This window comes from Quercus lobata, chromosome 11 (genome assembly GCF_001633185.2).
Source record: "Quercus lobata isolate SW786 chromosome 11, ValleyOak3.0 Primary Assembly, whole genome shotgun sequence".
Classification (NCBI taxonomy): domain Eukaryota; kingdom Viridiplantae; phylum Streptophyta; class Magnoliopsida; order Fagales; family Fagaceae; genus Quercus; species Quercus lobata.
In genome coordinates, this window is record NC_044914.1 from 10,632,574 (window position 1) to 10,648,302 (window position 15,729).

General features: G+C 33.8%; 1 protein-coding gene across 2 annotated transcripts; it reads right to left on the reverse strand.

Annotated features, from left to right (window-relative positions):
* Positions 1 to 9,801: 9,801 nt before the first annotated feature.
* LOC115968712 (putative protein TPRXL) lies at positions 9,802 to 14,519 on the reverse strand. 2 transcript variants are annotated; one of them, XM_031088195.1, is made up of 5 exons: positions 14,191 to 14,519; positions 12,696 to 13,256; positions 11,231 to 11,678; positions 10,944 to 11,021; positions 9,802 to 10,184 (listed from the first exon to the last, which is right to left on the reverse strand). In XM_031088195.1, the coding sequence occupies exons 1-5, from the start codon at positions 14,196 to 14,198 to the stop codon at positions 10,131 to 10,133; spliced, it is 1,149 nt and encodes a 382-aa protein (XP_030944055.1). In that variant the 5' UTR covers positions 14,199 to 14,519; the 3' UTR covers positions 9,802 to 10,130. The 2 variants fall into 2 exon arrangements, with proteins under 2 accessions (XP_030944055.1, XP_030944054.1); XM_031088194.1 differs by lacking the exon at positions 14,191 to 14,519 and adding an exon at positions 13,665 to 14,072.
* Between the last annotated feature and the right edge of the window lie 1,210 nt (positions 14,520 to 15,729).

Consider the following 15,729-nt stretch of genomic DNA (forward strand, 5'->3'; position numbering starts at 1 on the left):
TCAATGATGTAGTTGTTTCCAAGTTTTGCATTAGTACTGCTAAGAAAACCAGAAGCTTAAAAGCCAAGTATTCTAAACTATCAAATTTTTTTAAAATAGATTAAGTCATATAGAATGAAATTAGGGAAAAAAAAAATGCTAAATTAGAATTGACTATAGCTTGTGAACAAAATTAGAATTGGAGGACAACTCAAATATTTTATGGGCTCACGGTGCCCGTTAACAACACAGTTATTGGTAGCTTTTCAGCTTTTTGAGCAACTTTTGACAGTTTTTGCCAATTTTTTTTTTATCTCTTTTGTTAATTTTTTTTAACAACTTTCTTCTTTTTCTTTAAATGAGACACATAAAAGGAAATGTTAACAAGCACCGTACTGTGCTTGTTATGCTTGTTAACATTTCCCTTAATTTATATAGAACAAATAATTTTTTTTAAAAAAATCAAAGATGGTGTATGAAGAAACACCATTACAATAAGCAGATCCACCATCATTGCCGCCACCATTTGCCTATTCTTCAACCGCTGTCATTCCTCCATCCTCATCGACTCAGCAGAACATGAGTTGATTCCATTTTGTTCGGCATCAAAGGCACAACCTTTGAGCTTCAATTTCATTCATCCACTTTTTTTTTCTTTGGATCACATCTTCCATTAGAGAATAGAACTTTTAATGTCCACTTTTTCCTAATACCAACACTATCCCTACTATTTAGTTTAGATTGATTTTGTCAGAAAGACAAATTATGGACAAATACATATTTTCACTTATGTTTGCATAGATTCTTTAAATCTCACTTTGTCAACTGTCTTTAGAGTCTTCCAAAAAAGTGTTTTCAAGAACCGAATTGAGTCTCAACAACCTCTGAATTGTGTTGCGTTGTGTTGGATAAAGTGAAATATCTTGATCAGTGGTCGCTATCTTCTGCTAACCAAAACAAATAACTTCCGTGCAGACTAAAAACTATTCATAACAAACGAACTCTTATTTCAAGGCAAGGTCCCAAATTCTAATGAATTGCTGATACTTGTAACATTTTGATTGATAGGTTCGAGAGAGCTTTCAAGGATATAAAACAAAGTAACCACTCCGAGACTGCAAAAGCCATTGGAGAAACAGCAAGTTTGGCAGATTCTTCTACTGGGCATAGCAGAAATAAGAGGTAGAAAGGAGGAATAGCTTACTTAGCAAAAGACAGAACTAGTTAAAAAGATATTTAAAGTCTGTGCCGAACCAGCAACAACCCAAGTCCAAAACACTCAACAATGCTAGCAGCCAAGGATATTATTCTTTCGAGAATTTTGTCTAATGACTTTATCTGGGTAGACAACTAGACTTATTTTGCTAACTATTTCTAGATTTTATGGCATTTTTTATTATGTTCTTGGCTGTTCAATATTTTCCGATCATAATAAACACATCCTGTTGTGTAGATAGCACCCCAAGACTCAAATCAATAACGGTAAATAAACGAAAATTAAATAACAAGCACACAAAAAGAACACAAAAATTTATATGGTTCAACAAATTGTCTACCTCCACAGCTACAAAAATTTATATGGTTCAACAAATTGTCTACCTCCACAGCTATGATGGAGAAATTTCACTATAAAAATAGGAAAATGTAATAGTGCACAAATATATTCTCAAGAAACCCAAATCTCAATACTTCCTAACTCTATCTTACCCACAACCACAAGACAAGAAAATACTATTCGTCTTCTTGTGCGGCTGCTGCTAGGTTTTTAAGAATTGTCAATTATAATTGCCGCACACTGGCACTTATATATTGCTATGCTTAAGTCGGCAATATAGGATTCCTTGTATCAATTGAATTCGGTCAACTGTGACCGACTTGTGGTTTCCTGTTACAAGTTGGATTTGGTTTACTTGTAATTAACTTGGGCTTGTGGCAATTTCAAGCCACATAGACGGGCCCACTTCAACACGCAACAAAATTAACTGTGAGCTGAGTGGAGAAGAATCAAGGGTTTTGTTTCTTCTCTCAGATCGGTTCAGTTCTATACTTCTTAGATAACACCTATCTTTTATTGACCAAAATTATTCTCTATTTTTCTTTTACTAGATATATCTTATTCTTATTATTAGGGTAATATTTGTTAGACACAAGTTGTTACGCACATCTTATTTTTGAACTGAAACTGTGATTTGAAGTCACGATTTCCAAGTTCGAATTCGTGACTCCAAATCACGGTTTTAGTTGAAAAATAGGGTGCATAAAACTGTGTAACATTTTGTGTGTAATAAACACAACTCTATTATTTTTGGAATATGGAGAATCTTCATTATTGACCCAAACAAGAAACAATCTGATAGTTGTTCTGTTGGTTATGATCATTTATATCTAAGCTCCCCAAGTCATATTTTATATTGAAACAAGACTTGATTGTAACTTGTAAGCGTATTGAAAAATTATTTTTTAGAGACTACAATTTACCAATGCTTTTGCTGTGGATAGAGAGTGGATGTGGGAGTCGGCTTGGCTCTTCTTTGGAAGTAAACTAGGCAGAATTTGCAAGGTTGTGTAGGTAAGGGAATTGTTGGAATAACCAAAGGCGTCAGATTATTGTTGGATTTGGTTCCTAAGTTGGTTGATTCTTTCCTGCATTTACTATGATAAAATATGCATCTAAAGTGGGAGCCTTTGATGCTACTTTTGAAACTGATGAAGTTCAACTTATTCGAGCTCTGCAGTCAACTTCTCCAACATTTGAAGAAGAAGATAGATTGTGTTTTGGTGAGAGCCTTTGCCAGGTCAATTTTTGCATGCAGTAATATACTATGTTGTAACTTTGTAATGTCCTTATATTAATAATGGAGCAATGTTAATTTCATACCAGCTATTGCATACATCCATACACACAATGTTTATTTCACACTAGTAGTTACACACAACCATACATGCACACTTTGCACTGAAATTATAACTTCAATGTAAAGTGTGTATAAAATTGTGCCATCAACCGTGTGCACTAGTACTTAGCCTTAATAATATATATTTCTTACCTTTTATATAAAAAAATTTTGATTTTTGTTATTGACCCCTACATGAAACTCCTTGTTTTATTTTTATTTTTAAATAGTTACAATATGCCATCAAACATTTTCCCTCTTAGATCCTATACACTTCAGCGCATAGAAGTGCCAATTATGCAGTGTATGTGATTGTTGTTTAGTTGGTTCTTGAAAGAGAGTATTTCACCTTGGTATCAGACATGAAGGCTGACTTGGCAGTTTGGAGTTTGGACCGATTAACCTCAGTTTGAACACAACTTTAAAGCCTGTCATCAAATTCACTAAAGTCAAAGTTTCGTAAAGAAAGGAAAGATTTGCATAGATCCTTTTTCATGTCCAAGTTTTATCTTTTATGTCTCTTAACTGCTAAGGTATAACTCCTTAATTAGAGGAAAATGAACCTAAATTGAAGGGATGGGATTGGGTGCAATCAAATCCAGGAATCAAAATAATTCAATCTTCAAGCTCAATTGCAACAAAAATAGCAGTGTCACCGTCACCAACCCTAAAAGGTACGAACATATCCCTAGCTTTCTTCAAATACATTTTGTCGTCTCCTCTAAATCTTACAGGTATACGGGGCCGAGTTCGATCCCTAATCAATTACATCATCAATTCCGCCAAAATGTTTTGTTATTTATTTGTCACCTATTACTATTACCTATTATTATTAAAGCACTAGCATTGGAGGTGTTAAACACCCTCTAATTGCTATTTTACAATCCAAGACAGCCAAAACCCACTCCTTCCAAGTTTGTATACTTAAAAAAAATTTGCAACCTATGAATAGTAAGGTTGCATATATATAACTTTACTATTCATAGGTTGTAAAAAAAAAAAAAAAAATAAAAATAATCTTGTGATTGTGTGTGAAGAGAAAAAGATAGTGGGAGGAAAGAGAGAGTAGAATATTTTTTGTTATTTTATTAGATAGTTTATATTATTTTATTGTATTGTATGTAAAAATAATAATGAGAATGTAGGGTGAGTTGTAAAATGAATTGGTAAAATAAATAAAGTAATGTTTGAGAATGCAAAATATGTTTTTTTTTGCATCCCTGGATGCTAGTGCTCTAATAAGGAGAATAGGATTTCAGTTTCCATCCTTCTATTTGTGTAATTAAAAATACTTTTTTTTTTTTTTTGGTAGTGTGTAGTTAAAAATACTTATATAAGATTCTCTCACTTCTAATAAGGTACTTAAACCCCTCCAAAAAAAAAAAGAAAAAAAAAAAAGAAAAGAAGTACAACACTCACTAATACTCTCACTCCTATTTAAACTCTAATTCAGCTTTTAGGCTTTGATTGTGGGGCAAACCAATTAAGATTTTAGATACTAGGGGAAAATATGTTTTTCCACCTGCCCTTGTAGGCAAGATAATGCATCTCCATACACGAATTGCTTAGGGGTTTCAAGAGGGGGGAAGGGGTTTGAGCTACAACCTATTAATGTATGGAGAGAACGAAATTTGGAGATGTTCTCATTTTGGCCTTTTATATTTCATTATTTTCATTTTGACCCTTCATAATTGATTATGTTTTCATATTGCCCATGTTGTCCATTTCTGTTAGTTATTTGATTCGTTAAACGTCAAATGAATGTTATCTATTAAGGCACATCAAATGAATGTTATCTATTTATGTTTGTAATCAAACTGTTAAGTGTCAAATTAGTGTCATCCATTAATACACGTCACCTATATAATGCCAAGTGTCACTAGATTATTAACAAAAATGAACGACTTAGCCAATATGAAAGCTTAATAAATAAATAAATATATATATATATATATATATATATATATATTGAAAAGTAAATGGCTAAAATGAAAATGCTTATAAATTTTAAAAGCCAAAAAAGTATACTTTAATCTTTTTTTCGGCTGTCATTCATCTAATAAATGCAATTGGATTAGTATGAAATATGATAACCTATGGTGGGTGTATTGATTAAGCATGCACCACCTCATTAAATTCAAGTCACATTAACATTTTTCTTTTAAAATAGGATTCAGATCTTCTAGATTTTCTAGGGTACTCTACTAATAGATTTCTTTAAATCCTAACCACTTTTTTATAATTTAAAGGTCTAGATTCTACCATATTAAATCCTAACCACTTTTTTATAATTTAAGGGTCTAGATTCTACCATGTTAGCATTCTACTAATAATACTTTTAAAATAATTAAATAATGTTGCAAACAAAACAATTAAGATTATTGTTAGTGGAATGTTGACATGGCAAAATCTAGATCATTAAATCATTAAAGAATGGTTAAGATTTAAGAAAATCTATTTGGTAGAGTATCTTAGGAATTCTAGATGATCTGAATCCTTTAAAATATTATGTAAAATCATTTATATTTTTGGTAAGTAATAATGTAATGTAATAGCATCATTTAGCCCATTTTAATTTGTATAACTTTAATTATAGATATTTTACTTATTTATTATAATTCAATAGTGAGAGATATAAAATTTGAATTCTAAATGTCTTCGTTGAAAACACTGTGAAATACCAATGGAGATATAAGACTCTTTCATCCCAAATAAATTTATGTGGTTTTCATATAATCTATCCCTTGTGTATTTTCAAACAATAAGAACAAAAAATTACCTACACTAAATTTTACAATTAGGATGAAAAGAAAAAACTTTTTAGAGCATCAGTATTTGGGAGTGTAAAACCCCCCAAAATGCTATTTTACATCGCGAAACACCAAAATTCTAGCAATTCTAGCAACATCTAGGTATATATTCCTAAAAAATTTTAAAACTTTGCCACAATAACTTCTAAATTTAAGAAGTTACTGTAGCTCATATGTAAAACTCAAAATTTTGATTTTATCCCCCCCTTCTCTTTTAACTCAGCTCTCTTGCTCTCGCTCTCCTCTTGCTCTTGCTCTCTGACTCTCTCTTCTCTCTTAGCTTTCTTTCTCTCACATTGAATCTCTCGAATTGTCTAGTTTATCTTCACCAAGGTTTCATGGTTGAAGCTAAGGAGCTTTTTCACCACCACCATGGCAACGGTTTCTCTCTTTGAACCCAAACCAAACTCTTACTTCTCCTTTTCTCTTACTTAATTCAATGAGCCAAAGCTCCATGGTTGGAGGTACAAGCTCTACAAACCAAGGATGTCAATACCGTACCGGAGGCCGTACCGGTTTGACTACCGGTACGATATATTTCAGATACCGGTCAATACCGGTGTACCGTTTCGGGTTTACCGCTATTTTTTATATTTATAAATATATATATATATATATATATATTATAATAAATATAAAAGTTTACCATAAAACATTTCCTCAATTCAAAACTAATTATTCATGGTTTTAAACTTTAGTATCAATTAAAAGGGAAAAAAAAATAAATAAAATAAAAAGCTTAAAAGTTACCATTGCATACTAAAAAAACAAATAATACTAATAAGTTAATGCAAATAAGTTACCATTCTTTCCTAACAAAAATTCAAAAATTACAAAACTTAAAAAAAAAAAAAAAAAAAAAAAATTTCTGTACCGGCCGGTATTGCCCGGTACGGCCGGTATTTTTACCGGTACGAAACGTAGGGGTTAACCGTAACGGATCACTGGCCGGTACGGTATATTCTGGCCGTACCGGCCAGTACGGTACGGTATCAACAACACTGTTGCAAATTGCACCACTCACCACTCACCGACAATGGTGGTTTCCTCTCTCTCTCTCTCTCTCTCTCTCTCTCTCTCTCTCTCTTTCTCATCAAATCGAATAAGTCAGTTGGGGGAAGGGGGGAGGTTTGGGATGATGTTTGGTCTCTGTTCTTGGTTGTGCAAAGGCTTATGGGTGGCGGGTGCACTCTTAAAGGCATGTGAGGACGGGAATGGATTTATTCGGCTATTGTAGGTGATGGTGAATGTGGATTTGAGAACCCGAAGGCAAATGTAGATTTCGCAAATGTAGGAACCCAAAGCTTGATTTGGTGATTGTAAACCAAGTAGTGGAATTCTTTCATTGCCTTTCTTCTCCAAGGCTGTTGACCCAGAAAGTTTTAAGGAGGATTAGATGGGAGAAGCCGTTTCAAGGATGGTGGAAGCTCAACACAGATGGCTCTTATTGTGGTAACACAGGTTTGGCAGGCTGTGGAGGGGTGATTAGAGATGATGCAGGTAGGTGGGTTATGGGTTATGGGTTTTAGTAGGAGTATTGGCATGACCAACAGTTTTGCCACTGAATTATGGGGTTTAAGTGAGGGTCTTCTTTTATGCAGCAACCTTAACATTAATGCTCTTGAAGTTGAACTTGATGCCAAATCTATTGTGGATGCCTTAGGAAATCCTTCTTATGTGAATAATGTCATATCGCCTCTGTTGGATGATTGCAAGCTATTGATTTCTCGCATTCCGCAGTTTTGTATTAAGCATTGCTTCCGTCAGGTGAATAGGTGTGCGGATAGTCTTGCTAGATTGAGCTTTTGTCTTGATACTGATTTTTCTACCTTTGATAGTTCGCTTGTGGACCTTATAGATGTTTTTGAGGATGACCTCAATGGGTTGTTTTGTAATAGGGTCTATTTTGTTTGTATTGTTGCTGCTTAGTTTGTAATGAAGCTCTTTTTCACCCAAAAAAAAAAAATGTGGATTTGAGAACTCTTGAGATTTTTGTATTTCACAAGTGTGTGTGTGCACCCGCACACACGTGTGTGTGTGTGTGTGAGTTGTATGTTAAAATAAGAAATGTGTATTGTTAAATGAGTTGTTAAAATTCATAAGTCATTTTTTAGAGTGTAAAATGAGTATTTTTTTTTTAAAAATACAAATTCTAAGCATTAGCATCTAGTGTATCAAATGCTAAATTTGTAGTATTTAGCACACTAAAACCATACTTCATGAGATGTGCCAAATCCCAAATTTTTTTTTACAATGTGCTATAAAAAAGTTAAACAGCTATATTAAAATATAACATTTGATGTATGGTGTATTATCAAATGCTATATTAAGTAGAAAAAGTAAGAAAGTAGGTTTTTTTATGTGTTATATTTAGCATTTGGCATAGCCCAAAAATAATGAATGCTAAAATGTTAGAGGGTTCAAAAATAAAAAGGTTAAACAGCTATTTGTCATTGTCAATGTCATTGATGAGGAAGAAAAAGAAAAACAGAACAGGGGCAGTTTTGTACACGAGATGAGCGTGAAAGAATTTAACGCAAAACAAATGACAAAAAAAAAAGAAAAGATTTTTGAATTTTGAAAACAACTGGTGGCAGTTTAAAAAAAAAGAAAAGAAAAAGAAAACAACTGGTGGCGTGGTGGGTTCCGCACGTGAGTTAGTACTTAGAACCCACGTCACACGATCTGAGTTAAGCTCTTATGTCTGACAAAGAAAAGACTAAAACCTCGAGTCACCGCTCCATTTGTCCCTATATTCTTTCTCTAGCTAACTCAAAAGTTAGATTTTTATCTATAAAAAATTACATTTTCTTAAACCAAAAAGTGAATTTATTTATTTCATAAACAATGCACTCCCTATATGTTTTAATTTCTTCTTTATAATTTGTTCCCAACAATTTTTGTTTTCTCTTTGTACTATATTTTTTCATTTCTATGCGTATAAAATTCACATTCATGAACCTTAAATACACAATAAGTTCCATGTTACTATTATAAATAATTGACTTTCCATCCAACTCTTAATATTTTATTTTATATTTTTTCAATTATAATATGTTATGTATATTTTTTTAAATAATTACTATATAGGTAATAAAAATAAAATAAAAAGTTTTTTTTTATGCCAATAAAAAAAAAAAAAGTTAAGACTTTAACTTACGGGAGTGGAACATAAAATGAGCACTAACATCAGGTGTGCCGAATGCCAAATATTTGGCATTTGGCATATTATACACCAAAAAAACTCCCACATCACATGTTTCAAATTCTAAAACTTTTAGCATAGGTGAACAGTACTGTACCAAATTTGGAACAGTATTGTTCACAAATTGTGAAATTTTTATTTTATTTAAAATTTTTTTTGTGGTTTTGGGTTGATTTTGATGGATTATGATGGGCTAATTTTGGTGGACTATGGCAATTGTGGGCTGATTTTGGTGGTTGTGGTATGGCAAAGGGGGGTGGTTAAGTTGATTTTGGGTATTTGTTATGGTGGTCAACCGTGGTTAGATGAATTTGGGGTTTGGTTACGATGGACAATGATGGTTGATTTGGGGTTTGCAATGGTGGTGGGTTGTGGTTGTAGTTGGTGTTCAGATCTAGTGGGAGTGGGTTGTGGGCAATGGTTGTGGTTGGTTTTGCATGTAGTAGTTTTTCAGGTTATTTTAATGTGTTGTACAGAATATCTTATGTGGGTGAATTGTACATTTTTTAATACAACTAATGTTAATGCTCTAACACTGTGGGCCAAGATTTTATTGGTTATAAATGTGTGTATGTGTATTTTATGCTCTACCTTATGCTTCATTGATCACAACCAATCACGTATTCTTTTATCTTTTCTAATAAATAATTAAAGTGTTTAAAAATAAAATGATAAAAAAAGAAAGAAAAGAAAGATCACACACATGATGGAAGCCAAAAATGGGAAATCCATTTCTATTCATACATGTATTCTTATAAAATTGGGGAAAAAAAAAAAAAATCTAAGACCACACTTTTTTGTACTAGTTTTAGTAGAGTTTCAAAGTAAGTTTATGTGAAAATGATTGGACATACTATTACACAGACTAGTTGTAGTAAAAAAAAAAAAATGGTAAAAGCTGTGGTCTTAGAGCTACTCATGAAATTACTGTCTTTTTATAGGCAACCAGGATCAAAATATTATGACATCTGATCTACCAGAAAATTAAGATGTCACCTTTTCTTTTCTTCTCTTTTCTTTTTTTTCTCTCTAATTCATTCTTTCCTGTTCCTCAACCTCTAGGATGATATCATTAACAGTAACTCAGTGATACATAAGTATGGGGGCAGGTGAATTGCAAAAAGTGGTTGGTGGACCCTACCCCACCAACTATAAACCAACAAACAGGCACCAGCTTTGTTGAGACTTGAGAAGGCCCCCCAAAACTTTTTCTCAAGCAGAATTGAATAAAAAATTTCACTACTACTCAGATTCACTGTCCAAGCTCTCCATTCCTTTCAAACCCCTTCGCTTTTGCTGCATATGCCATCCACAAGAAGCAAAAAACACAAAATTGTCTTAGTCTCTGCTACAATTTTTTTTTTTTTTAATTTATAATAATATAAAGACATTTAATCCAAGCCACTTTTTCAATAATATAAGAACAAAATCATATTAAGATTATGCCTTAAAAACAGCACCACAATTCTTAAACGCTAGCTAACTGTACCACCACTTTGCCCATATTGCTTCTCTTCAATAAAGAGTTGGGTTTTTTTTTTTTAGTTAATAAATTATGAAAGGTTGATTTACAAAAGCATTTTGAAATGAAATAAATAAATAAATAAAAGTAAATGGAATTTCCATCAAGGAAAGTGGATGGAAAGAAACACAAAAAGTCAAGCACGTGATTGTCAAGAATGAGATATTTTATTTTTTATTTTTATAAACTCAAAGTAAATGATTGTGCAGAATAGGTCAATGAAAATCAATCAGCCCAAATTGTAATTAGAATTATTAGTTTATGATCGGAGGGAGGAATGGTATCTAATACCCCCTCATTGTAAGGACTTCAATGCCTAAATGAGAATCCAAGAACAATTGTAACTAAATTACCCCTCAAGGTCTATGCATCTAAAGTTTAAAGCAGTAATTGCATAGTAACTAAAATACCCCTCAATTTGAAAATTTTAAACAAATTTTTTATAAATATAATTTGTAAAAAGAACTTTTGGTAAATAACTATGGGCCAAACAAAAGCAAAGGAGGAATACAACCAAGAAAGGGCATCTATACCTTCTTCACATTTTTCTTCTCCCTAACCTCATATCGATTCCTTGTCAAGTCAGATAGCCACATCCCTGGAAAACAATACTGCCAAAAAGCACAGTAACCCACAAATTATTTTTCTTATCTAACCAATAAACAAGATTATATATATATATATATATATATAATATATGGACAAAATAAATTTTGGAATGGTAAGCAACAAACAAAAGATAGCCACTCAAAATAAAAACAGATTAGATTAGATTATTATTATTATTATTGTTTGTTTGTTTGTATGTTTCTATGTATACCTGTAGAGCTTTATCAATGTTCTTGGCTCTTTTCTTGGGTCTTTGAGGGAGCTTTGTGCCTTTCATTGCAAGGAAATCATCTTCTTTTTCCTTCCTTGAGAGAGCAACGTAAATTCTAGGCCACTCAATCACTTCAGCATTCAACTTTTCTCCTGCTCCTCCAGCCAGTGGAGCAGCAGTGTTAGTGGCCCCAGCAGCTTCCTGTTCTGGTTGTGATGCTTGATGAGGAGAAGCAGAATCAACATGGTTCATTCGATCAGTGGCTAGTAAAGAGGACCCATTTGGCTTATTATCATCTTTTGCCGAAGACATCTTTCTATCAAGTTTTTCAGGAGGAGGAGATCGTTTCCCAGCTACCATAGATCTAGAGATGACCCTGCTGCTACTGCTAGTACCGTTTCTTGATGGTGATCCATTTCCACCACAACCAGATCTCTCATCTAAGTTCCTGAGCATGGCCAAAAAATGATGATGAAGTCTAAAACTTTTTGGCTTGGACTTGGAGAGTAGATCAAGTTGTGGAACTTTATAAGACCAGATAAATGGAAAGGAAGACAACAGAAAAGACAGAAGTGCATATAATCATGCTAAACTAAAGACTAAAGACTACTCCATATCATGGTAATTGCCAAAAAAAAAAAAAAGTTCAGATAAATTTTTTTATAAACAGTACAAATTCCAATAGAGAAAAAGCAAGGAAAACGATTTTCAAAGAGATGGTGTCCTTTCAAGTTTAAAGATGAGGACTGGGAGGACCCTGATGGGGCTCAAAGCAATGATCTGTCTTAATAATCACAAGAGGCAGGTAGAACATAAAAGGGGATTAATGGGTGATACCCTAAAACCCCATTAACATTTAGTCAAGAAAAAAAATATTGGAAAGCAAAGAAAAACTACAGGGGAAGGGGGAGGACTAAGGATTGGACTTCTTGGATACCCACTAAAGAAAGAAAGCTGATAAAAGATGTTAGAGATTTCTCCAAGCCCCATCTTTTGAGGGGTACAAAGGTAAATTAGCTAAAGTGTGTTCTTTTCAACTACTAGTAAAGAATAAGATTGAATAGAAGCAGAAACAATAACAATAACATTAACAACAGCAACATAGTTTCTCAGATCCTGGAGCAAAATGAACAAAGCAAGCAAACATATGATTCCATCAAAATTCAAAATTTCTCACATAAAGCACCCAAAAAATAAAAAAGACTCAATCTTTTAAATCAAACTAATGAACAATCCTATATAAAAGCATAGCATGAATAATGGACTATTTTTTTTAAAAAAGAACTACAAACACCAAGACTAGCAGTAATAGAGGTGACAAGATCCACAAATAATCTTAACTAATAAATATGCATTATATACATATTGGAAAAAGAAAACAAAAAGAGATAAAAAGAAAAAAGAGAGAGGAACAAACAAGAAGAAGAAGAAGAAGAAGAGTCCAGAAGAAAGGTAATACTAATACCTGTTCGAAAGAAAGGCAGAAGCTTCCCTTCTGGGTCTGCTGGCATTAGAAGCAGAAGCGGAAGGAAGAGGAGGTGGAGGTGGTGGCATACTTGTGGAGGAAGATTTTCTCTGAGCCTTGATAGCAGCTGAGGATGAAGATGATGAGTCATCAGTGAGAGCTCGGATCTCAGCCCTTGAGACCCTTGCTTTCTTTCTTTGCCCCCACTGCAAAAGCATATCACCTCCACAAGCACCAGTACCTCCACAGTTGCTGGGGCTAGCACTGGGACTTGGGGTCTGTTGGTTCTTTGGTGGTGGTGGAGAATCATGGTTGTTCTCTGATTGAGGAGAAGTGGGTGTTGCAGTTGAAGCCTCAATATGATGGCTAGGATGGTCTTGGGTTCTTGATGGGGATCTGAATCTAAATCCTTTGCCATCCAGAGTTGAACAACTAGTAGTGCTGCTACTCACAATTGCTGCTTTTGTACTAGTACCGTTATTAGTTTGTAGAATTCTGCCATTGATGTTGGTCTTTTTTCCATTGCTCAAAGGAAGACAATCTGGGCTGACTCTCTGATATCTGTCAAACCAAACAAATAAAATAGCATCAGAATATTACAGAAATGTACTAAAATCAAACCCAAATAGAAGCAGACACATTCCAATTCATCACAAAAACAAGTGTTTATAACAAGATCTGATGGCATAGCGTTTGGAAATAACAAAGACAGCAAATTTGCCATTCCCAACTACTACTCAATTGCTGTAAACTGTATTTTGGCAACCATTCAATTCAACATTCGGCTTAAGAAGAATATTAAGGTAAAGAAAGCACCCAACACTAATTTGCATAAGAAATTGCCAGACTTTTAACAATTTTAGTAAAACATGATAGACTCGAAACTAATAATAACATCTTGGGATGGATATTCATATGGGGACATAAGGCCACAATGAATCCTCTTGCAACAAAATCCAACAAAGAGACCTTCTTGGATCAGCTATGACTCTCAGTCTCAATCTGATTGGCATCTCCGTGAATCCAATCCACGCTCACACAGACTGTGAGAGAGATTGAGAGGGTCCTCCTTGTGCTTTATGAAAGTGAAAATCTTTGCATTCATTGAAGAAAATCAAAAAAAAGAATCAACTTAGATTCCAACCCATGATTTCTTTCCCATAGAATCTGAGGCATTGATCCTTGGGCAACCATTTTCATCAAAAAAACAGGCCGATCTCGGACAACATTCAAACCAACAAAGCAAAAGCAGCAAAATACACCTCAGTCAATTGTCAGGAACAACAGGATCCACGAACCCATTTCACAATCAGATAAAAGATACAAAAGGTAAAGGAAAAACAAGAACCAAAAACCAAAAAAACAAAAAGGAAAGAAAGAAACTTTAATTCATATCAAAAAGCCTCAAGCAATGGCCATATATTGTGGTACTTGTTGTTATATGAACAGAGAGAAACAGAGGAAGAGGAAGAGGAAGGGAAATCTGGAGGCAGACCTCATCATTATATGTGTAATATATGTAACACAGAGAATGAATATTGCTGAGACAAGTTCCTTGATTGATCCTTCAACTACTCACTGAATCAGCTTTTTGGAACATGTATGTATGTAAGTTGTTGACAATGAAAATCATCAATCAGATAATGATGTAGTCATTCGCTCATTAAATTTATGAAACAATGGCAGAGATAGAGGAATAGAGAGAGTACACCCAGAAGAGAAAACAACAAAATAGAGAAGAAGAAGAAGAAGGAGAAGGAGAAGAAGAAGAAGACCAACAGTGAGAGATGGGGGGCAATAAGACGAGACATATAATATTAAGTAGGGGATGTGGAAGTGAGTGGGACTCTGCGAGGTTTTTCTTTGTTTATTAATCAACTGAATTTACTAAAACACCCCCCCTATTGTCTTCCTTATCTACCCACTTTGCCACTTTGCCACATCTTCCTTTTTTAAGTCTTGCAACTTCCCAACATTAGGGTTACAACATCCAAGTTCAACCCCAACCCATACGTTGGTTCTCATAGTAGGTCCTACTATTCTGTTTTTTGAGAAGGTGGTCCTACTAATTTAAAGTACAGTAGAATTCGCCGTTTATATGACCGGAGAAAGTGTCAAGTTGATACATTTCATGAATATTGACTGAATAATTTTCTTGTAGTTTTTTAGTTGTCTTTGGATTAAGATATTGGTATTTGCTTAAAACCAACCATACAAAGTTTGAATTATTAATGTCATTGTTTAGATATAAAAGAACAATGTGCAATTACATTGCCGTGAACAGTAGTGGGTCGCTGGTTGCACTTGATTCTTAACCAAGTTACAATGCATGTCTCTTCACCGCCACTATTACCACAATTTAAAAGGTTTTTTTTTTTTTTTGGGTTGTAAATACCTCATTTTAACTTCTACAACTAAAGCCCCTAGTCCTCAATGACAACATTGAAGGGAGTAAGTATCAAGCAAGTAACATGTATGGTTGCACAAAATATTTCAAAAAGCCCTACCCCTGCGTACACGTGCCTCATCCCTACGTACATAGTCTCAAGGTCTTGCACACAGGGTTAATCCTTGCATACACATTAGAGAACCTTATAAAGGAAGTTTTTGAAGAAAAATGGGAATATGTGAAAAACCCTAGTCCGATACTATTGCGGAGTGGATTTTGCACCCATTTCTCAACTATAGAAAAGAGGCTTTGGTCTTTGGGCTAAACACACATAGGAAGAAAAAAATCATTAAAGACACTTAAAAGAGAGTAAAGACTGGGTATGCTTAAGGCTTCCAACGGGCTTTTGGCACTCTCTTCTTGAGTGGCTTTGATCCTTCGAGTTAAATTTGTCACTAGCACACTTATGCTCTACTTCGTATAGAGATTCTCTCCAATGATCGAAAGGATTGGTCAATCTACTCACCAAGTGAGGTGTTTTCTCTTTTTCTTTTTTTTCTTTTTTTCATGTTCTTTTATCTCCTATTCTTAAATATTGTCTTTAATATTTTTTTTTTTCAATTTCTTGCCTTTTTATTTTTTGTC

Coding starts and splice junctions, on each gene's coding strand:
- LOC115968712 (XM_031088194.1), bottom strand. CDS start 13,708: ATGCCAATCAGATTGAGACTGAGAGTCATAGCTGATCCAAGAAG. Junction 13,257..13,664: donor GTCATAGCTGATCCAAGAAG/GTCTCTTTGTTG, acceptor TTGGTTTGACAG/ATATCAGAGAGTCAGCCCAG. Junction 10,185..10,943: donor AGAAGAAAAATGTGAAGAAG/GTATAGATGCCC, acceptor TGGCATATGCAG/CAAAAGCGAAGGGGTTTGAA.